At 43.0% G+C, this 26,416-nt stretch overlaps 2 protein-coding genes across 2 annotated transcripts in view; one reads left to right on the forward strand and one right to left on the reverse strand.

Moving 5' to 3' along the window:
* Window positions 1–919: 919 nt before the first annotated feature.
* Window positions 920–12,105, reverse strand: appl1 (adaptor protein, phosphotyrosine interaction, PH domain and leucine zipper containing 1). The gene is made up of 22 exons (XM_079218857.1): window positions 11,969–12,105; window positions 10,658–10,756; window positions 10,499–10,558; window positions 10,053–10,124; window positions 9,829–9,916; window positions 9,396–9,437; window positions 9,180–9,238; window positions 8,856–9,002; window positions 8,235–8,317; window positions 7,932–8,093; window positions 6,736–6,924; window positions 6,592–6,634; window positions 6,437–6,493; window positions 5,339–5,430; window positions 5,021–5,200; window positions 4,701–4,753; window positions 4,221–4,395; window positions 2,257–2,293; window positions 1,995–2,135; window positions 1,846–1,896; window positions 1,652–1,741; window positions 920–1,196 (listed from the first exon to the last, which is right to left on the reverse strand). The coding sequence occupies exons 1-22, from the start codon at window positions 12,020–12,022 to the stop codon at window positions 1,044–1,046; spliced, it is 2,127 nt and encodes a 708-aa protein (XP_079074983.1). The 5' UTR covers window positions 12,023–12,105; the 3' UTR covers window positions 920–1,043.
* Window positions 12,106–16,527: 4,422 nt separating this feature from the next.
* il17rd (interleukin 17 receptor D) overlaps window positions 16,528–26,416 on the forward strand; it is a 26,020-nt gene continuing 16,131 nt past the window's right edge. Inside the window, exons 1-2 of the mRNA XM_079218592.1 lie at window positions 16,528–16,674; window positions 24,584–24,638. Coding sequence (XP_079074718.1) covers window positions 16,555–16,674; window positions 24,584–24,638 — 175 coding nt within the window. The 5' untranslated portion in view covers window positions 16,528–16,554. The remainder of the gene's footprint in view (window positions 16,675–24,583; window positions 24,639–26,416) is intronic.

Below are 26,416 nucleotides of genomic sequence, written 5' to 3' on the forward strand. Positions count from 1 at the left end.
TTTTAAAAGAGCAGATAATTTGGTCTTCTGCAACAGATTAGACAGGAAGTGAGTTTCCAAGGCGTAACATAACATAGAGTTCCAGATCAATAAGTTGAATGTTTGGGATCTACTGCTATTTATAGAACATTTGTAGTAATGTTTGATAAGCGGCAACAACAAACAAGATCATTTATCATTTCGTTTGAACGAAGCCTTTAAAAATATATATTTTTCAACCAAATTCAGCCCAATTTTTAACCTCTAAACCAACCAGACGGGATGATGTGTAATTCAGCCTTCAGCTCTTCTTAATAAACTAATAATGAACCATGAAAATCAGATTGTTAATCCCTGATCAGAGACGTCACGCTTCATCTCTCTGGTGTCGTCATGAAGTTCTTCTATGATGATTAATCAGTTATTTATTGATTAGTCTGTCCAGTCAAAGGTATCCACAAACTCTCTCACTTGAGAAGATGGAACCCCGACGTCTCAAAAGTGAATGAAAAATGAGTGAAAACCAGAGATTGACGGGAAGAAAAAAGGATTTTTAAAAGAATCCAACGCTGCAGGGTGCTTTAAAAAAAAGAAGAAGAAAAAAGGCCAGGAGCAACAGGAAGGCCTCTTCAAAATAAAACTCCATCTTCCGCCTTTAACTTCTCCTTTTGTTCTGCGCTCTCCGGGGTAAAAACCTTCACCTCAGACCCCGGTTCATTATTCCGTGTCGTTGCCGTTAGCGCTCTATAAAATAAACATTAAAACAAACAGAAAATTGCAGGTTAAATCGATATTTGCATCCTTTTCTCTGGAGAGCCGGTATAAAAAGCAGCGTTTTTTTTTTGTTTTGTTTTTTTTAAACACAAAAAATAAAAAGTCTGTGATGAGACGTTCTCCACTCATACTGCCCTCCTCTTCCTCCTCCTCTTCCTCCTCCTCATCCTCCTCATAGAGTCCACAGAGGGAGCGCATGTTTTCCAGTCGGGCGGGTGGTGTTCTCCTCCCCCGATTCCTGAGCCTCGCCGGTACCAGCTGGTGAAACATGCCTCCTCCGTTCACGACCGTCAGGCTTCAGACTCGCCCTTCTTCTTCCCCTCCTCGCCGGCGTCGCTGTCCTCCGATTGGCTGTTGCTAAGCACCAGGAATTGTCCATCAGCGGCAGGTTGGTTGGCGGGGCGACTCGAGGCGGCGATCAGGCGACTCTGCTCCTCCAGATCCTGGAGGCAAAGAGACAAAGAAAAGTTAATCGTGTTGATCTGAAGAAAATAAACTCATGTTTACAATGTTTACTGAGGGAATAAATCAAGAGAGAAGTAGTCATTTATATAGACTTCTATACAACCAGAGGAGTCGCCCCCTGGTGGTCAGTAGAGAGAATGCAGCCATAACACATGACGCATATACTTCTATGCAACCAGAGGAGTCGCCCCCTGGTGGTCAGTAGAGAGAATGCAGCTTCAACACATGACGCATATACTTCTATACAACCAGAGGAGTCGCCCCTGGTGGTCAGGAGAGAGAATGCAGCTTTAACACATGACGCATATACTTCTATACAACCAGAGGCGTCACCCCCTGGTGGTCAGTAAAGAGAATGCAAGTTTTAAGACACCTCCACATCGGACTGGTTTCAGTCGATGGACAAGCGAGCGGTTTAAAGGTCAAAGGTCACCTTCTCTATCTGCTTCTGCTTGCTGAGTTCCTCCTGCTGTTTCTCTTTCGCCTTGTCGTGCTCCTTCCTCTTCTCCACGGCCTTACGGTCCTACGCGACATCGAGAGAGACAACAAAATAAATTCCCCCGAAAAATGCGGAGTGAGCGAGTGAATTATTGTCTGAAGTGTAACCGAAGGTCAAACCCGTCTCACCATCTCGGAGTGGAAGGCGATCTGCTTGGCCAGGCCGACGCTGTCGCAGATCTGAAAACACGTGAAGAAGAAGCGTGGGTCAGACCGAGAGTTTGTGGACAGTGAGACTTGACAGAAGGACAGAGGGAACGAGGGAACGAGGGTACGACCTTCTCTCCGTCGTTGTTGGACTCGAAGATGTAGCAGACGGCTCGGCTGTCGCCCCGGCTGCCCGCCGCCTGCAGGACGAAGCCAAACAGCCTCTTGTTGTCCTGATGGGACGAACACTGAAGCACGCTGGTGATGGGGAACTACAGGAGGAGAGAGGAGAAGAGAGGAGGACACGAGGGAAGGAAAGAGGTGACGTGTCATGAGAATCGAGTCAGAGGCTCAAACTTTCCGAGCAGAAAACACGAGCAGAGGTCATCTCACCCTGAGTCGAGTGACTTGTGTCTGAGGATCGATGAGTCTGAAACGGGGGAAAAAAAAACTGGAATCAAAGACATTTTATTGCATGGCCATATTTATCTATTCATTTAACATTAAAAGTAATTTTGTATGCGTCTACATAGTACGACGGTGTATTCGGGCCACTGTAGGTAAAATAATAATATTAATTAGAGAGCTGAAGCAGAGGGGTCCCAAAAGATCCCAAAGAAAAAACTCTTGAGATTAAAGACATACATGTGGAGGAAGAAAACTAAATTCTCTGAGATTAAAAACACAAATCTACACAGACAAAAAAAACCTCAAGGAACCTTCTCCACCATCAACCGTCCTCACCATAACACAACCGTCCTCACTATAACACAACCGTCCTCACTATAACACAACCGTCCTCACTATAACACAACCGTCCTCACTATAACACAACCGTCCTCACCATAACACAACCGTCCTCACCATAACACAACCGTCCTCACCATAACACAACCGTCCTCACCGTAACACAACCGTCCTCACCATAACACAACCGTCCTCACTATAACGACACAACCGTCCTCACCATAACGACACAACCGTCCTCACTATAACACAACCGTCCTCACTATAACACAACCGTCCTCACCATAACACAACCGTCCTCACCATAACACAACCGTCCTCACCATAACACAACCGTCCTCACTATAACGACACAACCGTCCTCACTATAATAACACAACCGTCCTCACCATAACAACACAACCGTCCTCACTATAATAACACAACCGTCCTCACCATAACAACACAACCGTCCTCACCATAACAACACAACCGTCCTCACCATAACAACACAACCGTCCTCACCATAATAACACAACCGTCCTCACTATAATAACACAACCATCCTCACTATAACAACACAACCGTCCTCACTATAACAACACAACCGTCCTCACCATAACAACACAACCGTCCTCACCATAACAACACAACCGTCCTCACCATAACAACACAACCGTCCTCACCATAACAACACAACCGTCCTCACCATAACACCATAACCGTCCTCACCATAACAACACAACCGTCCTCACCATAACAACACAACCGTCCTCACCATAACAACATAACCGTCCTCACCATAACAACACAACCGTCCTCACCATAACAACATAACCGTCCTCACCATAACACCATAACCGTCCTCACCATAACACCATAACCGTCCTCACCATAACACCATAACCGTCCTCACCATAACAACACAACCGTCCTCACCATAACACCATAACCGTCCTCACCATAACACCATAACCGTCCTCACCATAACAACACAACCGTCCTCACCATAACACCATAACCGTCCTCACCATAACACCATAACCGTCCTCACCATAACAACACAACCGTCCTCACCATAACACCATAACCGTCCTCACCATAACAACACAACCGTCCTCACCATAACAACATAACCGTCCTCACCATAACAACACAACCGTCCTCACCATAACACCATAACCGTCCTCACCATAACACCATAACCGTCCTCACCATAACACCATAACCGTCCTCACCATAACACCATAACCGTCCTCACCATAACACCATAACCGTCCTCACCATAACACCATAACCGTCCTCACCATAACAACACAACCGTCCTCACCATAACACCATAACCGTCCTCACCATAACACCATAACCGTCCTCACCATAACAACACAACCGTCCTCACCATAACACCATAACCGTCCTCACCATAATGCACAATTTCCACCGAAAACACCAACAACTGTGTTTGCTCGACCCGTTCTGAATGAATCTCGCACCAAGCGGGTGAACCCATTAGACTTGAATGACCTCGTGACCTTTTCAGCTAGCTCTCTCCTGTCCCAACACGTTCAGCCTCTAGAGGGCGCCACCGACTCCTGACAACGCTTCGTCCCACAATGGCAGTTGAGTCGTACTTGAGGCAGTCGCAGGTGACCAGCAGGTGCGACTCGGTCATCTTGAAGATGTTGTGGATGGCTCTGGCGGCCAGGATCTGCCTCATGGTCTCAGAGATGACGTCTGGCGACTCGGCGGACTTCACCTCCATGGAGCCCAGGAAGCGAACGATGAACAGCTGATGGAGGATCGAGTCTGGACGACAAATAAATAAATATATAAATGTACAAACATGTCTTTCACCAGGGAAGAGACAAGCTGCTTTTTGGATCACAATGTCTGTCCGGGTATGTTTTAAACAACTGAAGGGTGTTTTCTTCCCCCGTCCACAAGGGGGCGGCAGGGAGACAAGAGGAGGACAAAGACTCTCACTCTGGAAACTTACTTTACATTTTCATTAATCAAAAGTAGTGACAAAACTGTAACTGACAATAGAAATCATGGAAATTGTTTTTCAAATCTAATAAGTAAAATAATAAATATTGAATATGAGACGGTACCTTCAGTGTCTTCTGATGTGCCGTCTCCTGACTCTCCAAATGGATTACTCCTTCTGTGGAGAAGGACACACACATATTGATATACATATATACACACATATTTATATTTAACCTATTTTGGGGAGAAACTACATATAAAATCTGACAAAATATATTGACAGTGCAAATGAATCGCTTAAAAAGAGCTTGAAGAGATGCAAGACAGAACATTTAAATACACATTTTAATTATTATTAATAATCATAATACATTTGATTTCTATAGCGCTTTAAAAAGAGGTGTTCACACACACACACACACACACACACACGCACACACACCTGCCGGACTGTGCTGCCGTCTTGCTCTGCCCCGAGTTCTCCTCACTGACGGGGGATATGATGTCGAACTGGATGGGCGTTTCCGGGGCAACCAGGGCATCCAATGAGAGCACAGAGAGAGCGGGCGACGGCTCGGAGCCCACAGAGCTGATGCTGCTCGCTCGGCCCGCACGCCCTTTACTGGAACGGGGAGAGAGAGAGATGGATGGTCTCACTGGTTCTCCCACAGACGTCTGATTGGCCACCAAGAGTCAGTCTTCATTATATGAATATATGTTGATCTACTAACATGTCACACACACACACACACACACACACCTGCTGGGCCTCATGCTCTCGTGTCTCTGCTGGAAGGACGGCGACGGCGTCACGGCCTCGAGAGCCGATTGGTTAACTCTGGCTGCCACCTCCTGCCAATGGGACGACAGCACTGTCAGCGCCGGCCAATAGGAAACGGCTTTGAGTGCACGAACTTCAAATGGCTTTTTCCAGTGTCTAACTGTTATTTTCATTTGATCTCAGATGGATCTCCTCTCATTCCCCGTCAGCTCCCTGCGAAGACATTTCGTCTTTTAACTTCCCGTCTACACTGAAAGTGGGAATGTGACAAATGCTTTGGGAGCTATCTGCTGCTTTTCAGCAAATATTTAAGTACAATGTTAAGGACTGCCTTCAGGAAACTAAATGTAGTTGCTAGGAACATACAGTAAGTCTGAATTAAGTCTAAAAGTAAGAAAACACCATTTAATCCAGAAGATATAGCATTGTTTGAGAATATATTGCATGTTTTATGAAAGCCAAACGTTAAACCCAAATATGTGGCACTTTCTCCAATCTGGATGAGGTTGCTTTTTTCTGTCAAAACGCACTGTTTTTTTTAACCAGAGGTGGTTTTCCAACTTTCCACCTGCGATGTCTTTGCTAGTGCCAGGTCATAAGACGTCTCTCATATTTGTGGACGTGCATTTTGCTCCGAGAGGCCGACTTGTTGTGTTCTTTAATCAAATCGACAAATCGGAAGTGTGAAACCAGGCTGGACTACATCTAAAAGATGGCTGCCGAACTCCCCACCACGACCAGGGACCAAGTAACTACTATCGTCACCTTCGGCCATTTTATTTTGCCTAAGTCAAAAGACAATGTGATTTAGGCAATTTTACAAGCTTTTCAAGATGGCATTTTGAAGCTAGCATTAAAGCTAGCAATTTAGTTAGCATTTGTGTCAATGAAAATCGAACATAATAGTAGTAATCGTAACATAATTTGACTGTTATTACAGTATGCCTGTTGTGCACCCCTATTACATTTGGTTGTTTTTTGTGTTTTCTGAAAAACCTGAAAAAAGGACTTAGGCCATTATTTTAGAAAGGGGACAATATGTTGAATGAGGGCTCATGGGGGAAGTAGCACACAGACCTCAGCGTTCTCACTCAGGTAGATCCGTTTGGAGATGTTGTTGATGGTGGCGATCCACTGGAGGAGGGAAGCAGCAGAGAAGACGGCGTGAGGCGACAACAGAGCAACAGAGCAGGTCACGTGACAGAAAACACAAAGAAACAAACACGTTTTACCTCCTCGCAGTCCTTCCTGCTCTCCGACTGCAGCGCCACCACTCTACCAAACACAAAACGGGAATAAAGTGGCATTTACACTCATCCAATGTGAAAACGTAAGCATGGAGGAAGCGTTTAGAAATGATTTCAAAAGCCTCTCACTTCTTGCCATCGAAGGACGTGACCTGGAAGCAGAAGCGCCGGTCGTCGCAGTCGACCGCCATGACGGAGCTGTTGTCGAGGTCGGTGAGCAGCCCGCCCGCCACCTCGCCGCGGCGCTGCTGCATCAGGTTCCCGCCCTGCGTGAAGAAGTACTGCCGCTCCCAGGACGAAGACACCAGCCCCGTCTTGCTGCGGGACAGAGGAGCGACTTTCAGACGGCGTCATTTCAGAACCGTTGTAACACCAGATAAGAACATTGCCACAAGCAGTATTGTACTTTTTTGTTCCTCTCTTTGCAGAGATAATTTAAAATGTTTTATCTTTTTTAGTTGGACGAGTTTATTTTGGATTGTGTTTTGATGTATTTTCAGTCCAGTCGATTGGCTTAAATATGGGAGCAGTTTGTTTGAATGTAACCCGAAACAATCAGTAACTAGTTATGAATTATTTATGTGATGGAAGAGTCAATAGCATTTCCAGTCAGTGTTGTTTTCCCCCACCCAGCCATCGGTGCACTTTGTGGTCTCCTTTATGGATCAGCAGACTGAATATGTTGCTAACCAGCTGAGCAATAGTGTTCGATTTCAATTCCAACCAGATTTATTTTTAGTTTTGAGTGTATGATTCAGACTTTGTTTCATAATTACTGATTATTACAAGATCTTCCTCGTCGCCAGCGGTTTGGTTCATTTTTTAAACAGAAAAAAAACAGAAAATGTAAAAATGAAACACCAAAAGTACGTACTAGTATCTACTACCTCATCATGATTTCAAGTGTTAATCGTAAAAGATAAAATATCAGATAAGGTAAATTCATTCAGATGACCGAAACCCCTTTATTTAAGGATTAAACTGGTAGTGTTGGTAATAATCCCTCAAATCACAGGAAAACTGAGTACACATCCTCAGATGAAACCGGTCAGCGTTGACGCAGGTCTGTAACATGTGATGGATGTTCACAGCAGACATTTTGGGTGATAATTAAGCGACATAAGTTTGTGTTATCGCCCGACTGCTCGTGTCGCTTGAACTGTTCCCAGATGTTAATGTTAATGATGAGAGAACTGACTAAACATAAAGGTTCAATGAATTATTCTTTATGGCTGTTTTCGTTTTCAGAGGTAGTATCAAATGTTTTTACCTGGATTGTTTTAGTGTGTGTGTGTGTGTGTGTGTGTGTGTGTGTGTGTCCTTACTTGCGGATGTACAGGTAGCCCTGTTTCCTGGTCAGGTTGCGACAGACAGGCGAGTGGGCGGGGTCAGGGTCACACGGTGCGTACAGTTGGTCACATGACTTCTCCATCTCCTGGATCGTCTCCTGCATCTGCCCGACCTCTTGATCCATCTCCCGACGCACGCTACACACACACACACACACACACACATACACACACACTTAAACTGAGCTCAAGTAAATAAAACAAAGCATTTACGACCTTGAATGTAGAACAAACAAAAGAAGAAGAAAACATAAAGAGGCGGTGGGGACGGGGTCTTACTTCTGGACGCTGGTTCCGATGGTTCCCAGGAAGTCCTCCCACTGCTGGGTGAGATTTTCTGAACCCAGTTTATAGAAACTAATCTGCGGAGAACAAACACAGATGAAGAAACATCAGCAGGTTTGGTTACATCTCCGTCCGCTCCACTTCACGGCAGCCTGATGTCTCCCTCTGTTCACAGCGACACGTTTATGTGTTCAATACATGCGTGTTAATAAACTAACGTGGACTATAGTTAACTCAAGGACTGTCCCAAAAGTGTCTCCTGATGAGTTACACCGGCTCTTAAAGAGCGACTTCAGTGTCTTACAACCCGGCGCCTATTTTCTCATGTTTTTTGTTTCCATTATTGAGTGAGAACGCTGCTCACCAAGGCGCTAAACGGAGTACAATTATAATCACTCGAGGCGACTCCTCACCATCAATGTACGTCGACTAAAAGTGCAGACTTTAGCAAAGGAAAGGGTTCATGAAAGGGCTCCAAATGTCTGCGAGAAAAAGTCCTCAAACGATGGACGATTTGAGAGTTTTCAGACTTCTTTTTCCCTTACTTCCTGGGCCCAATCAAACAGTGTGTGATAGTGAGAGAGTGTGTGTGTGTGTGTGTGTGTGTGTGTGTACCTGGGCCTGCATGTATCCCAGCAGCGGCTCCAGCAGAGCCGTCTTCTTCTTGTACTGCAGTGTGTTCAGCGAGCAGAAGTAGTGCATCATGGTCTGGTGCTGCTTCTTGCGGGAAGTGTAAACGTCCTCCACGGCCTCCGCCCGCAACTGCAGCGCACAAGACTCTTATTACGGACAATCAGAAACTGATGGACACTTTTAGTCTCCATAGTCATATTGTAAAATGTTCATATCGGCACATAACGTCTGCTGTAAAAAAGAAGCTGAGCATTACGTTTTAGTATTGAAGTCCTGGATGAAGAACTTAACATGAGTGTTTCGTACCTTGTCGTTGTCCCTCTTCTTGGACAGGCGGCTGTATCGGTTATTGGCTACGTCGTGATCTGCAGACACAAACAGGGAGGTCAGACTTTTTAGTCATGCATGTCTTTTCCTTTCTCAACAGTGACAGTGTGATACCATCAGTTTTTGTAGCCGAGATGGACTGAGATTTTCAGTGATGCAATAATGTAAGTAAACAACTTAAACGCTAAAGCTTACCATCACTGGATAATTGGAAGACTTCTTTCAGAGTGAGGATCTCTGGAGAGAGAAGAAAAGAACTGTAAAGTCTTCTGGGTCCGTTCTCCTGGTTCAGGCCCCTTTGTACCAATTAAGGGAAATCTTATACTTAAGAAAACAGTGAGCCTCCAATTGTGTGGGAACAATCAGAAGACCTTCTGACGTAGAGACGTCGTATACGGCTCTGAAAGCGGCAGCAGCCTGTCAATCACAGTAAGCCCCGCCCTAGAGCAGACCCTGCTTTATGGTCTATTTTACTCTAAAAGGATCATAATTTAATGAATGAACATATTGCTGTATTGAAGAAGACTTCTCATAGACTTCTATAAAAATCATACTTATTTTTGCAACCAGAGGAGTTGCCCCCTGCTGGTCAGTGGAGAGAATGCAGATTTATATGCGTGTTTCCTACCCTTCAGGTCTCTCTCTTTAAACTGAGTGATGGGAAACATCATGGCGTCTGCAAGCTGGGTGGACAAGACCGCGTGACAGGAACTCAACTATAAAAGAAAAAGAGAGGAAGCTACCATGTAGCATTATGTCACATCCTGTCAGGTAAAATCTGCCTGTTGTTACACGTCCAAGAAGGATCATCAGCAGCAGACGGAGCTCTGGTGTGTTTGTCTTCTCTCTCACCTCATCAATGACTTTTGCAAACTGCTGCAGGGTGGAGCTCATCACCTCGTCATCGCCCCCTAGAGGAAAACGCTGCAGATGACAACAACAAGGAGGGTTAGATTGATTATTGTGTTGCTGCAGCAGCAAACAGAAATTAAACTCACAGTAGATGAATCTGGGAATTCATCGTCACAGAACAAATGTTGGCTAAATGTTAACCCGAGGTCGTATCTAAAGGAAAGATCATAAAGCTGGTGGCCGGTGTTATAAAACTGCGGTTAATGTCTTATGTCCAGTGGCTATCAGTGGTTATAGTTATATGGCCGGTGGCTTGTGTTATAAAGCAGAAGGCTTGTGTTAATAGGCTGGTGGCTAGTGTTTACTGTTTTAGCACGACACGGCTAGCTGTGTGGGGCTGGTGTCTAGTTTCATGAAGTCGGTGGCTGGTTGACAACTTGGCCCACCTGTTTGTCGTACTCTTTCAGCAGTCTGGAGGTCAGGTGTGTGGCAGCACTGAGTTCATTCTGAAAGAGAGAACAGGAACGACACACTAACCGATCAGATGCCACTTAACAACCTGCAAAACCAGTGGCACTACACCTGTGGATCAAGTGTGCGTTTACCTGTGCGTCATAAATCCTCTGCATGGCCTGATACAGCTGTGTGCAGTAGTTGGACATCGCTGCAGTGTCCTCCTCAAACACACCCAGCAGAGAGCGCGTCTACATACAAAACACAATAACACCGGTGAGAACGAAGTCACTGTTAATCATTTGACCGATCTATAAAACCGCAACGCCCAAATGATCCCTTGGGTAACTGGAAAACACCCAAATTCACCCACACCCATCTATGTAAATGCTCACCTATTGCCTGACCACACAGTGCAACAGTGTTCCTCAAGGTGCGTCTCACCTGCACTATTTTTAAAGAATACTTTTTACTGCGGGTCTTTGTTAAATGGTACATAAAAACAATCCTATTTCTTTCCATTTTCTTACAAATAAGAACGTGCAATTATAATAATTTGGTAAATTTTACGCACATCAACGGGCAAAGTAATGAATAAGCAAGGCTCATGTTAGGAAAACAAGAGTGCAAACCAAGTGAGCAACACAAATACATATACCAAATACATATATTGTATTTGCATTTGAGTGCTGATACATCTTGTTTACATGTTGCTGTTACAGCTGTTAAAGGTTTTTATTGTTTTACTATATGCGCTTGTAAGTAGCTTGTGAAGTTCACTTGGGGATCAATAAAGTCCTAACCATAACAATACATCATGATGTATTTGTTGATTATATTTTGTATTATTAGTCTGAATCTGCAGAGTAACTAAAAGGAATCAAACAACTAATATTTCCCACTGAAATGTTGCAGAAGTATAAAGAAAACAGGAAATACTCCTTAAAACTATACTCAGGTATGGTACTTTAGTAAATGTAACGACACCAGATATCCAGGTAACCCAAAGAGACAGACTAGCCTCATGATTTTTACCTGGGCAAACTGTTTACAGGTGCACTGAACTAAAAACATCCAGACTATATCCGTCAGGTGGCTACACCCCGAATCTGTGACGGACAGCAGGCTTTTTGCTGCAGCTTTGTTTGAATGTCAAACATCTAACAATGACATCAAGCAGCTGGGATGGCCCAACGGATTAACAGAAGGGAGTGGGGGTGCAGCTAGCTAAGAGGCTAAGGAAGTAGCCGTCTACCTAAATCATCTAACGAGTTTACCCCCCCACCAGCTGATTGGTATATCAGTCACGGTCTGATGGCGACGCACAGCTTGACACGTGACAGCTTTTGATGGAGCCAGCTGGGCCGTGAGACGCGGGAGCCCGCAAAGACAGTGAGCTAGCCAGCCGTACAAGTCGCGACCGAGCTAGCTTGAAGGCTACGGGGGGAAAAGAGGGCTGTTACCTGAGGACTGTCCTCCAGCGTCTCCTCTATCGGCAGCTTCTCTATCCCGGGCATGGCGGCTGGCCGGTTGGTGATCGGTGCGAACAGACGGACGAAAACGCACAACAAATTGTACAGACAACAAACAAAAACCCTCCCTCAAGATTTCTTGGCTAAAACGAATTCACAACACCCCGAAACAGAAGCTCCTCCCGGTTCAGCGGTTCCCGCCCTCCTAATGGATTGTGATTGGATGGGGAAAGAGATCTGCGAATTCGATTGGCTCTTTGTTTAAAGGGGAAACGGCGCCATTTTGGCTCCGACCAGGATCGCCCTTTCGCTATACCCGTGTACAGCTTCGAGCCATAATGGCGGCCGAGCTGCTTAGTTGCGTGAGAAACGTTATTTATTGTTGAATATTAATTAATACACGGCCAAAATGTTGTAAAAAATGTTGCGACTTCAACGACTTTTTATTATTATTTAATATTCCTTATTTAACCCCAATTCCAGTGAGTTTTTTAATAAATATTTTAACTAATAAATAAAATCATCTGCAAAAATAAAGAGAAATATATAGCCAATTGTGACATTAAAATCGTGAAAGAAGAATTCTTATAATTACACCTTTTACATACACAGGAAAAGCTTTTCCTATTAGCTCTGCGGGAGTGAGGAGGGAGACAATAGGTATTTCTGTCTTGAGGAAGATTCCTGAACATCTGTCTCTCCTGCAGAGTCAAAGTCAGACGAGGAAGTATTTGCATGTTAACGACAGCTGCAGGCGACAGGTTTCTGCTCTTTTCTTTTCCTTCAGTATAATTCCTGGCTATGCGTTTCAACCTTGATTAAATACATTGGTTCTTAGCCTTTCTAGCCTCATCTGTTGGTCTTTGGTCCAGACTGAAATATCAACGTTATTGTATATTTCGTGTTCCCTAAAAGGATGAATCGTATTGATTCAGATTTTTTATATTATTTAAAAAGAAACAAAATCCCCATCACAGTTTCCAGAGCCCACGGTTCTATCCTCAAATGTCTTTCTTCGTCTGACCAGCAGTAAAATCAGTTCAGTTGAACTTCTGATATCGTTGTTTGATGTGTTTTGTCCCAAATCTCTAGATTAACTCATCTAAAGTCCGCATTCATGTTCTGTGATTGATATGTAAAACATTTTCTTTGTAATTGCAGTACAGCGCAATGGATCCTGCTGCTAGTAGGCAGGATCTCTACAACCGGCTCCTCAAGGTCGGAGAGGACAGTCTGACTGGTCTGGTGCGCCACGTCCAGAAGGGCCGGGCCCAGAACCAGAGAGTGCTCCTGTTGCAGGGCGAGCTGGCAGCCATGTCAGCGAAGCTGTCGAGCTCTATCCTGCAACGGGAGAACACAGAGCTGCTGGCCTGTCTGAAAGCTGATGGTGAGTGCTAGTGTTCTGTGAATATGTAACAATTGCGTCTCAATTTTGCACTTTGGGTGTGTGAATTGGGAGGATAAGATGGATGGTTTGTATTATGAAACAAGCCATTTCATTAAATATGTTTCCATTTATTTTTTACAGATGATTTGACGACTGTCAGCACCCAGATTGAGGTGGAGGCGGAGAGCCCAAAAAAAAAAGTGATGTTCTATTTTTGTCATAAATGTTGTATTATTTTGGATCACGTGGTTGTTTATTTTCTATTGGGACTAACTTTGAGAGTGTATGTATATTTGTCATTTAGACAGATAAGGGAGTAAAACAGGGAGCGAGAGCGCTACACTTTGATTATATGGACAGTCTACATAACAGAATGATGTCATCCCATAGGTAGCATTATAATGTATATCCAGAAATCCACAATTGAGATGCAATTTCTTTACAAATACCAGCAAATAGTGCTCTTAGCTGAAAGACTCAATCAGGTTAACAGTAGTATTAAAAGATTTTTTTTTATTGTCATATGCAAAGATAACGGGCAGTTATTCTGTACCATGAAAAGCTTAATTTGCTGGGTTCAACAGAATTGAAGTAGATTGCAGAACAATTGTAGGAGTAGTCCTTAGAAGAAAGGCAAAAAATGACAAAAATGCCCCTAAATTGCCTGAATTACTGTAGCGCCCCCTAGGGTTTAAATCAGACGACTGATTTATTGCAAGTTAGGGGCTGCACTGTGCCCATATACACCATGTTTGGAGTAGTTTGTCCAAATATTTGTAATGTTATAAGTGTTTAAAAACAAGACACGCCCCTAAGAGGTTAATTAGTTGATATTGCAAAGCAATGATACATAATTCAGTATTGATGATACAGCTCCATTCATGATGCACACCAAGTTTGGTATGAAACGCACCTAGTGTGTAGGAGAACGCTGCAATGTGTTTTTCACTAAATTAAAATGGCGGAAAATATTTATAGGTGGACTTTATGGGTCTGAGAGGCTTTTTTGTAGAGCAGGTGGACATGCGTGAATTTTTTTAAGTCAAAAAAACATTCTGGGTGAGGGGCTGTCTTTTTAAGGTCAGAAGCTTTGTTTAGTTTGGCCTTCCAAGCCTTTTGTAGCTTGTCCAGTTTACCCATTAATGCCTTTTGTATCAGTTTAAAGACATTTTTCTGACAGATTGTGTTTCTCTTTCACCATCGGCCACGCTGGGATTTGACTACGTTTCAAGCTGGAACCAATGCATTGGATTTATATTCAAAATAAAAGTGTGCACATAACTTTAACATGGCCACGTTGGTAGCGCTACATACCTCTGTCCATTCAGAGTGTCCTTTGGTCCGAAAATCATACCTTGTGGTGATAATCTGTTGTCCAATTATATTTTAACGCAAACACCACATTCAGGCGATCGATCAGCGGTTGAATCCAGCAATGACTTAATGTAATTTGACTTCATGTAATGACAAATCACTGCCTGGCTCTGTCTCTTTCGGTATGTTGATCCATGTATTACGTTTCTCCTTGACACATAGCGTCAAATCAGCAATGTTCAATATACTTGCATTAAATTAAATAATTGGTAACACCACACAGGATATGACGAGACAGGATAAGACACAACCACCCTTCTACAAGATTAAGTTCAAATGAAGTACCTGCTATTTCAATATCAGCTAATATTGAAATTTTTTGGTGTATATTCCAAAACATTTGCAATCAATCAAATTTCCACTAACCATTCATGCCTGGATTTGAGGGTCTGGGCCCCTGGTGCAGTTGTCATTTTTGCATGGTTGGTCATCGAGTTTCAAGTGAACACAACATTAACCAACCAAAATAATACCGTTATTCCACCTGCACACATATTGTTGCCAGTTGTAAGAGGTGCAGCATTTTGTGTTTGTTTTTTTATATATGACTGTTAAGATAACAACAGCTGAAAGGAAATACAAACAACCTGAAATACACTCTGTTATATCACTTTTAAGCAGGAAACAATTGCATTTTAAACAAAGTTTTTGTCTGTATTTATTTGTCTGTATTTACTTATTTAAATGTAACCTATGTAAATGAATTCCTCATAATGTCTGCAGGAAAGAGCAGCACAGTTACAGAAGTGTTGCTACTTACTTTCGCCACCAGAGGGCGTGGAGTGGCGTCAGTAGTACACAACTACTACCTGCTTTTGAAGAATAACACAGCAAATGAAGAAAACCATAATTTGTGTTTTAGACCACAGATAAACACGCCATGTAAACACGTTTATTTTTAATACACAAGTATTTCCTTTTCTATGTTTGTCCGGTTTTATTATCAATTAAGGATGTGTAAACAAGTAAAAGGTACAATATTTCACTATGAAATGCAGCAAAGAACAAGTATAAAGTTAATGTTCAAAATAAGTAGTTGACTTAATTAGCTACTTTGCACCACACCTGGTTAATGCAGCTGTTTAAATTCTGATAGATTATAAAGTAAAAAGTGCAACTTTCTATTTCATAAATTCAAAAATATGTATTCTTTTTTTAAATATCTTTTTATCTGTATTTTTTCCTATTGCATGTGTGCTTCTTACATGTATTGTAAGGTGGAAATACTACTAAGATATTTTCCTAAAGAAAAAGAAGCAATACCACAGTGTAAACATACTCTGCTACAAGTAAAGGTCATGCATTCCCATTGTTTTAGAATAAAAGTACAGACGTATTATCATCAAAATATTAGTACAAAGTACAAATTACTCATTGTGCAGATTTGCCCATTTCAGAACAATGTATTATAATTATGGAGTCATTACTGTGACCCATCACTTCAATGTTGCAGCTGGTTATGGTGGAGCTAATTACAATTACTTGATATACATACTTAAAGTTAACTAATAATGTCTAATAACACTAATAAATAACTACAATATTCACCTCTAAATTGCAGTGGAGTATAAGTATAACGTGTCAATAAATGCAAGTACTCAAGTAAAGTACAAGTACAATTCAACTTCAGTACAGTAATCCACTTAAGTAAATGTACTTAGTTACTTTCCACCGGTTTGAGCCTCAAACTGCCCCTTTTGGAGAAGGACCGGATCAAGCTCAGCCTGGTCCTCACAAGGATAGACAACCCTCAAACACTCCCCCTCTCCTCTCCCATCGGCAGTCCCTCTCAGAGTCGTCCAGACTTGAGGGAGGAATGGCGGCCCCTCGGAGTTTCCTCATCACTCTCTCCGGTGTATTCATGCTTTTATGTTCCTCCTGTGGATCTACGACCTCCGGCAACAAGAGAGCGAACCCGGAGCGATGCGGCGTCAAGGTACAACGCGACATTGTGTCTTTTTAACGACGTTTGAAGGAGTCGGCGCTGCCGCTGCTGCTGCTGCGTCGTCTCCAAGTGTCCCAAAAAAAAGAAAAAAGTTTCGTTTTCGGAGATGTTTCCGTCTGTTTGTGTTTTCTGTCACATCTCTCTGTTAATGTTTGCGTATGGAGGTTTAAAGATATATTTTGGTTCACGTAAACTTAAATCCGCTGTGTGTTTAAACTCAGGTTGCGTCAGTCGCGCCGCGTTACCTTTCTTACCTGTCTCGCTTCGGCACTTTTTTTTTTTTACGTAACGTCGGATGACCAAACTCCAATCTAAAAAGATCAGTCGTTCTACTGTACATTTCCAGATCTCAGAAAACTGACTTTAAGCCTTTTTTTTCTGAATGAATCCGGTGTCCTGCTGAATTCAGCACACATGTAATCCACCATAAAGGACCTCACTCCATTTAAAAAAAAAAGGTTTGAACTAATCTGTCTCCCAAAAATACAGCATGCAACTAATAAACGTTACGAAAATACGTTTGATATTTATATTTAGGGTTGCATTGAAAAGTGACTCCCAAACCTCACGTGTATGTGATTTATTGGCTTTAAAAACGTGACCTACATTTTGAGATATCAAGTGTAATAAGTAGGAGCTGCAGGTCCCTGAAGGCAGCCTCCTGCCTGTGGAGAGGTAGACCTGCTTCACACCAGACTCAACATGCTAATTGGACGTTTCCTCCCGTTTGAAGCACGTTTAATGTCTTTCTGTATCTGGTATGCATTTGGTTACATTTTGCATATAATTCACTAAAGATCACATTTTTGTGGATGGTTATTTTTTGCGAATGAGAAATAAATAACAGTTGAATAACTTCTACTTGGCGCTGAATCATAGAAAAACACAGAGCTTCCACTTCTTTCCATTTTGAGTTGTGTGACTTTGGGGAATTACAGGTAGTAAAGCTGATTTCCTGCCTTTTTTTTGTGTGTGTCCTGTTAAAAACATTTGATGTGGAAAACAGGACCATGTGAAGCGATGCACCGCCTCCACACTGCTGCTCCGCTCCTGCGCTTCACAGCAGCTTTGTCCCTGGCCATGAATGCACCACTATTTATCCTGCACCACCACCCAAATTCAGCCTGAATACAAAAAAACTATTATGTTTTCGTCCCGATTTTTGCCCCAAAAAGAAACTTTTTTTGGGTGACAAAAGGTCTTCAAAGACCTTTAAACTTTAACACGGTGCCATTATTTCCTTTACTCTTTCTCTCTCATGCAAGCAGTCTTTTTTTCCCATTTATTTTCTGCATTTTGAAGAACAGTTCTCAAAAACGTTGTCTTCCTGCGGCTTTTTCCTGATTGTTGGTTGAACATTTTGAATCTCCAAAATGTCATCTTTCCCAAACTTCCGATTATCAGGATGAGGATTTGGATGTTGCTGCCAGTCGCTAGAGTTACCATCCAGTAATTATGTATTCACAGAATTATTATTTATTTATTTTAGCTACGGTGAGGTCACCTGTGTGTTGTTGACATTAATCAATTAATCTGCAGATGTGTGTGTGTGTGTGTGTGTGTGTGTGTGTGTGTGTGTGTGTGTGTGCGCGCTACAGGTTTTAATTTACCTGTGTTGATAGATGACTCCTACCTCCCTTTGATGCCGTCTGTGTGTGTGCGTGTATGTCTGTCTGTGTGAGTGTGTGTGTGAGTGTGTGTGTGTGTTATCCTGGTTTCCTCTCTCTGGCTTTGAAGTGTTTTCTACAGGAAGCTTCACACTGTTTACTCTGCTGAAACATTCCTTCCTGCAACCCCCAAACACACACACACACACACACACACACACACACACACACACACACACACACACACTCTCTGTCTCTCTCCACCTCCCCCTCCCTTTTCAGAAACACACACATCAAAGGCTGCTGGATGGGGGTGTGAGGACCTGCTATTCTACAGGTGTGAGGTTATTAGACCTCTGTGTGTGTGTCTCTGAGTGTGTGTGTGTGTGTGTGTGTGTGTGTGTGTGTGTGTGTGTGTGTGTGTGTGTGTCTGTAAGAGACCCATAAAAGCTCTGCTGGTTTAACATGCCCGCTTCAAGTTTCAAAAAGGGCCCTGAGTTTACTTCGACGGAGCAGATTACTTGAATTATCTCTAATTGATGATTCATCTTTTCTTTTTTCAATACAAAGTAGTTTTTTTTAAGTTTAGTTTTTTTTTAGTTCTCGGTTTATTTCTGTTTAGTGTATTGTTTAAGCAAAAAGGAAGCAGTAAAAACTACAAAAAGGGCATAGTAACACATAGTGGAGGTAAACAAACTAAATAACCTCCTGTCTGGGTTTCACAGATGGAGTTTTTTTACCGTGACAAAAAAAAAACGCCTTTAAACATTTGCAGGAAAATGAACAAGCATCTTTCAGTCCATGTCATTCCATAAGTATGTCGGGCCTCTGCAGCCAAAAAGCTGAACCAGGCTCAGCTTTTGCCTCAACGCAAACAAATCATCCTTCAACGTGCTGCCGGTCCATTATGTCCAGCGCACACTTTGGGGCGGCAACACGTTTTTCCTCTACTTTCTTTTCTTCGTGGCTGTTGCTCCGGGAGATCAACTTATTTGATAACTCGTCTAATCCTTCCTCGTGATATTCTAAATATGAACGTGGCCGGAGTGATTTCATCTGACCAGCCTATGCGTTCGCTGTCACGTCTTTGTGCACATGTTCATTTTTGGGCTGTGTTGAAACCTGATGAAGTCAACGGTTCCTTTTTTCCCTCTTCTTCTTCTTCATAAATCAAGTTGCTGCAGAAGGCCGGAATAGAGATGATTTATTTCTCTCTGGTTAAACATCTGCTGAAGCCATCACATCTGTCTCAGCGGAGGAAGACGCACCAGGAAATCACTCAGCCTTCGTCCTCTTGTTTCTCTGGATTCTCCATCTCCATCTTTCTCTCTCACCTCCTCATCATTTCTTTTTTTTTTTTTTTTTTTAAAGCACGTTTTCCGAGCTGCAACCATGTCACGTATCCCATCATCCTCCGGGGCTTTCGGTGTGTTTTTGGCCGCACGAAATGTCACGGCCGGGTGGCCGTCCGATATGAAACACGTGTGCTTTCTGGTTCTTCTGGCGAACGCATCAGGGAGAAGGTCACCTCCTGCATAAAAGATTTAAGGGGAAATATTTCTTCTTCGTTAAAGATGAGGCTCAAGGAAATTCTTTTAACTCTCGTCGACTTCCTCCAACAAAAATAAAGGAAAAAGATTTCCGCTACCGTCTGTTTGTCCGACTAAAGAGATGACAGATGTTCGGAGTCTCTATCTCCATGTGTCCACATGTGTCTCTTAGAGGGATACTTGTCAGATGGCTATGAATAATGTTTTTCATAATCCAGGCGCTTCCTTGTCGCTCACCAGCCTGGACATCTTGTTGTGTTTAGTGTCGGATTGGGGCAGTTTTTATCTCACATTGAACAAAACTGGTGCATGAAAAAGTTCATGCAAAATGTGCCAGCAGCTTGTTAAAGTTCTTACATATATAGAATTGTGAAGCCGTCGACTGCTGTGATCAGGTTTTCCTTTATTTTGTTCGAAATTCCTGTAGGCATGGAATAAAAAACAGCTGTTATTTGTGAGGGAATCGAGTTCATATCAGTTTCTAACTCAAATCATAATTTTGCCAAATGTGGACTGTTTTTGATTTAGACAAAGTTCAGACTACATGTAACATTTGGGAATTGTAGCTTCCTTTAGTTTAATATATTGCTGTTATATTTCTCAAAGGGGTGTCAAAAACAACTTCTACTGTTCTACTACTACTACTACAGCCATGTCCCTCTTTCTTCTTCTTGTCTTCTAAATGTATGTTATGCTTATTGCAGACGTCCCTCTCGGTGTATGTCTTGAGAAGATGTTTAAATGTTTTTTGGCCGGTTCGGTCGCACTCGGTTGGTGACAGTCGGTCCAGGTCACATGACTACATTCTCTATTTTCTTATTTCACATTTGCACATTCATGCTGCTGCTGGTTGACCAGTTGATGTTGGTTTGAGACCCGTTCAGAGAAAGTCAGGATTTGTCCAGGTCCTGTTTCTGTAACGGGACAGAGGGACTTTTTTAAGGGCAAAGTGTCACAGCAGGAGCAGCTCCTCCTGTGTGAGGAAGAGGAGGAGGAGAAGGAGGAGTTCTGATGAAGAAGAGAGGTGGGGGGTCATTGAGGAGCAGTCATGCAGGAGGAGGAAGCTGCAGGTTTTGTTCCTGTGGTGGGAAATCTCTGGTTGGCTGCCCCCGAACACACTCTCTCTCTCTCTCACACACACACACACACACACACACACACACACACACACACACACACACACACACACACACACACACACACACACACACACACACACACACACACAGTTTGCATTGTTGCACCTCACTTTTGTTTCCAGCTTTTTCTTCCGTGACTCGTTCCTCCGCTGGAGCTGCAGATCTGAGATCAGACGGGATTATTTTATGTGATTACTCTTTTTAAAATAACTAGTTTTTCTTCTGTGATGATGATGATGATGATGATGATGATGATGATGATGCATATTGATATATTAAGACCAGCAGCAATAAAACAAGACCGTACCAGACATGAGGAGACTGAATATAACTCTGACCCGGGATTTTGATTACGGGACGATTGGACCCCATGGACCTGGTGTACTGGCTAGTCAACCCTTTCAAAATACACACACACACACACACACACACACACACACACACACACACACACACACACACACACACACACACACATATTCCAGCAGCCATGTCGTCCCATATGGAAGTGTTTGTAACCGTGTGTGTAAGAGACAGGAAGACATTAAGAGTTTTTTTGGGCCCTGAGGCCTTTGCATGAACAAGACCCTCATCAACTTCCCACACACACACACACACACACTAAAAAAAACAAAAAAAACATGACCGCTCATACTATAAAACAACTAGTTTGTACAAACTGTTGTCGCTCTGCACCAGAAATCAAACATGGAAGACATCCACTGTCGTTTCCTCACGATACGACGTTCCACTGATTCTTTGGACGTCGATTCGATGCTAACTGGAGCGACAAAGTCCACGGTACGATTCAATGAGTCAAGCCAGGGGCCTGCGATCAATATGAGAAGATATCATGAGTCCATTTAACACAGTCGGTTACATTTACACCAACTAAAATATGATGTGACTGTTTTATTACGAGGCTCTGTAGGCAGGGGACACGGACGTGTCGTGAATTTCAAAATAAAGTATAAATACATTTCTTAAGATGATAAGTAATCAATGTTTTCACTTTGCATCAGTTATATTGGAGCTTTGATTATTGAATCGATAGATCGATATTTCTTTTTACTCTAATCCACAATGCACTCAGTTGTTTGCGTGAAAGGTGACATCAATATCTTTTGGTTCTCGAGAGAAAATGTTGGGGCTTTTACCCAAAAAAAAGTACAAAAAGCTCTAATCCTGGTTCCCTAAACGGAGCTGTTTGTACCTCGGCTCATGAGCAATTTGTTGATTAAAGGTCAGCGTGTGTGTGTGTGTGTGTGTGTGTGTGTGTGTGCACCATGTTCTCTGTCCCACATCTGGAACTGGTCCGGTCGCCCCAAACAAAATGAGGGAGAGGAGAAGTCTGCTACGTGAACCTTGAACGCCGTAATTGAAGGAGTTCCTGTTTAATCAGATTCCTCCATCTCCTCTTCCTCACTTCCTTCCTCCTCTGCAGGGTCGGTGATTACCTCTCCCATCATCCTCCACTTCCCCCTTTCCGAATCCTCCTCTTCTGCATCCTCTCTTCTTTCAGGTCTCTTTTTTCTTTTCTCCCTCGTATCCTCTCCTCCTTCCCTCTTTCCTTGCCTCCAGCAATGTGATTAATTGCTGTCGATGTGCAGCAAGAAGAGCCTGCAATTAGCTGCCTGATTAGCACAAGAACTGATTGTGTGTGTGTGTGTGTGTGTGTGTGTGTGTGTGTGTGTGTTTGGGCATTCCCGAGGGAAATTCTGCCTCCCTTGTGTTTTATAGATTTGTAGTTTACTCCGGTTCTTTGTAGTCTTTTAAAAAAGTGAACCCCTCTCAGGAGTTGAACCTGTGACATTTCAGCTGCTTTTCAGATCTTTTGTTACTACTTAATTATAAGAAACCGCTCTTTTCTTTAACCTCTTTTCTTTTCAGTTGCTTACTGGTGTGATTCAAGTCGGTTCAGGCCTCAGGGTGTGTGTGTGTGTGTGTGTGTGTGTGTGTGTGTGTGTGTGTGTGTGTTTTGAGGGAGGATAATGATTATTACTAGTCAGAAACACCTGGCGACAGGAAGGAAGAAAAGTGTCTTTCTCTGTCTGCCTGTTTGAGAAATTGTCAGTTGTAAAGAAGTCTGGCTCGAGGCGATGGGCAGGGTCGGTACTAGTAGCCGAGTACTAGGAGTACTAGTACAAAGAACCCAGTACCAAGTAGCATCGGAGCGTCTCCAGTCAAACGATACCTGCAGTTGAGTTCAGGAATGAGTCTGACTTTCTGCACTTCTGGGTCTTTGAGTCGTCTTTTAAACCACTATGCTGTGTTTTAGTCTGACGAGACGGGGACCGAACACCAGTGTGGGAGAGGCGCCAAAGGAAAATAGTCTCGATGCAAACAAATTCTGGAAAGATTTACACGTGTTTTCAGAGCACTGATACTGTAATGTCAAAAACGTTGGTAAATTATGAATAAAAAAGTGTTTGCATCGTAGCTACAAGTGTATGACTATATGCTTATTGAGACGACGTTACACAAATGCCTAATAGGATCAAATGACGCCATTTTGGACGGACGTGAATGTCAACTGGAACTCGACCTTTTAGCCGAGGCGTCGATTCTATTTTTTTTGTGCAATTAAATCCAGCACCAAGGGGCCCGGAAGTGTCTCAGTGCAGCCAATCAGGAAGTCTGCTTTTCCTTTGTGCCGTGGGTGAAAACCCTTTCCTTGGTTTTTAATTAGCCTCCCGTTTCAAGCTGCCAGCAGGACATCTGTGCACGCAGCAGCACGCAAACCTCCAAAGGTCAAAGGTCAACGTATAGGTTGAAAAAAGAACGTGATAGGATCAAACTTCCCGGGGGCGTTTCTGTCCTTCTGAGGGACATTTTTAGGACATTTTTTGGAAAGTTTGGAAACTTCTTCAAAAGGCTGTCGATGGTTAAGATCTGGGTTTAGGGTTCATGTTGGTGGAATACATTCAGGCAATGAGGGTCTTCACAAGTATATAATTACAAACGTGTGTGTGTGTGTGTGTGTGTGTGTGTGTGTGTGTGTGTGTGTGTGGATGGGTTGTTGGGCTACACAGTGACTGCTAATAAGCACGGCGCACTTTCTATAACACACACACACACTCAGTGGGGAGTCTGTCTGATTGGTTTCAGGTGTGTGTCTGTGGTTGTTGTGTGTGACCACAGTCTGACACCTCTGTAACAAGGCTGTGTGTGTGTGTGTGTGTGTGTGTGTGTGTGTGTGTGTGTGTCAGGTCAACATGAGAACAAGGTCAACGCTGTAAAGCTGCTCTGCTGAATCATGCCTCACGAGACGCCATGTCTTTGTGTGGGCACATGGTGAAAGGGATTCTGGGTAACTGTAGCTCACGGGGGAGTCGATGTTCACGCCTCCGCTTCATGTCGCTACTCGTCGTGTGTCACGGTACCTGCTGTCCTGTGCATTAAATATTAAAGTTACTAGATATCCTAACCGCTTATTTCAGTCAGTTTTGACCTGAAAGCGCCTCATTGGTCCACATTTAAAATGACTCCAACATCCAGTATCAATATGTATAGATGATATTTTTGAAACACTGTTGCCTAAATAACCAATAAGAGTTGTGTTGGAGGCTTGTTTCTGATGGTTGTCTCTCTCTCTCTCTCTCAGGTCCAGTCTGCTGCAGATGGAGGTCGCCGGCTGGCCGTCACCTTCAGAGCTGACAGTGAGTTGATCTGTGATTCTGTACATCTGGATAATGGCTTTGGTTCATTTTAAATACTCAGATGTTCCCAACAACCTTTTTTTTTTACTTTGGACGAATGACAAGATGTTCCCAGTTCCAAGCAAATAGAATATTTCACCATCAAAGTCACACCATGGAAAACACGCAGCGCTTCCTCTGAGGGTAACTCGGAGCCGAAGATTATGTTTTAACTTTCCATCCTGTTACCCAGCAGGGAAATCTGAAGCTCCCTACAGCTCCAGCCCCTTCCTCCTCCTCCTCCTCCTCCTCCTCCTCCTCCTCCTCCTCCTCCTCCTCCTCCTCTTCTTCCTCTTCATCTTTTGTTCTTTTTTCTCTAAAAGTCAAGTTCCTGAGCCGTAGCCGATCCCTGCCTCCTGCCTTTGTCCGTGACCATGAGCGAGAAGCACTTTCAGATTACTGTGTGTGTGTGTGAGTGTGAGTGAGTGTATGTGTGTGTGTGTGAGTGTGAGTGAGTGTGAGACTGCAAGTTAACTAATTTAAAGAACTTTGCCTCCTGAAATCAGAGAAAGATCAGAACAAAATGAAGTAAAGTAAAAGTGGTATTAATCAACAGGTTGAGTTATTTTCTATGAATATTATATTCAGGATTACATATTTAACTTTTAGATCTTGATTGGATCGGCAAACAGAGTCTGACGTGTGTTTGGGTTGTCGTAATAGAAGAACACCAAATCCATCAGTTAATATTTTCATTGAATCCTGATTCTTTGCACATTTTATGAGTAAAATGAAATTAAAATCTGCCATATATTACATATTTCATGAGTACTGTATCTACATAACCATCACAACTTCCCAAAGCCCCCAAAAAACCTCCAAAAAACAAAATATATTCAGTTTACTTACATATTTGAGTCTGAATCAGACAATGGGACCCAATTTTCCAAATGATAATAAAAGAAAAAAAAAATGATTGTCCATTGTTGATAAAGTTTTTCTTGACTGGAATACAATTGGACTCAAACCCAGTGGTGGAATTCCCAAAGATTCCCATCCCTTCCTTTTGGTTGGAGGCAGGCCAGCGGTTTCCCTTTGTTTCCAGTCTTTACGCTAAGCTAAGCTAACCATCACTTAGCTGTAGCTTCATATTCACCCGTTTAGATATGAAAGTGCTATAAAGCTTCTTTTTTCTTTTTCCCTCCCACGAATAACAAAACCGTTCCTTTTAAATACTTATTTCAGTTTCTATTCAGTTCTTTCAGCCGCTTCCACGACTCTTTTGCTCTCGTTAAGCGATTCATTTTCATTTAATCTAATCCTAATACATATTAGGTAGGTCACCAATAATGTGGAGGTCAGGGGTCACAAGGTCATGAGCCTTTTTAAAACGACGACGCATCCTGTTCTTTAGAACAGAGAAAAGTGTTGAAACCCACACACTTAAAGCCAAAGTGAAGCACTGAGGTGTTTTACCATGATAATCGTGTGTGTGTGCGTGTGTGTGTGCGTGTGTGTGTGTGTGTGTGTGTGTGTGTGTGTGTGTGTGTGTGTGTGACACACCTCACTGCTTCCTTTCCTCTGAGCCTCCAGCGTTTGGAGGATGGAGGAAAGTCGGAAGCTTCTTCTTCTTCTCTCTCACTCTGTTTGCGGTGATGTCATGGAGAATATAAATCAGGGTGACCTTTGACCTCCAGGAGGTAGTGGCGTTAACACATAAGTTTCACGATATTTTACATTTGTTTTATTGTGAACAAATACCATAAAAAGACCAGAACATATATAACGAACGAGAATCA

This window comes from Taurulus bubalis (assembly GCF_910589615.1).
Source record: "Taurulus bubalis genome assembly, chromosome: 5".
Lineage (NCBI taxonomy): Eukaryota > Metazoa > Chordata > Actinopteri > Perciformes > Cottidae > Taurulus > Taurulus bubalis.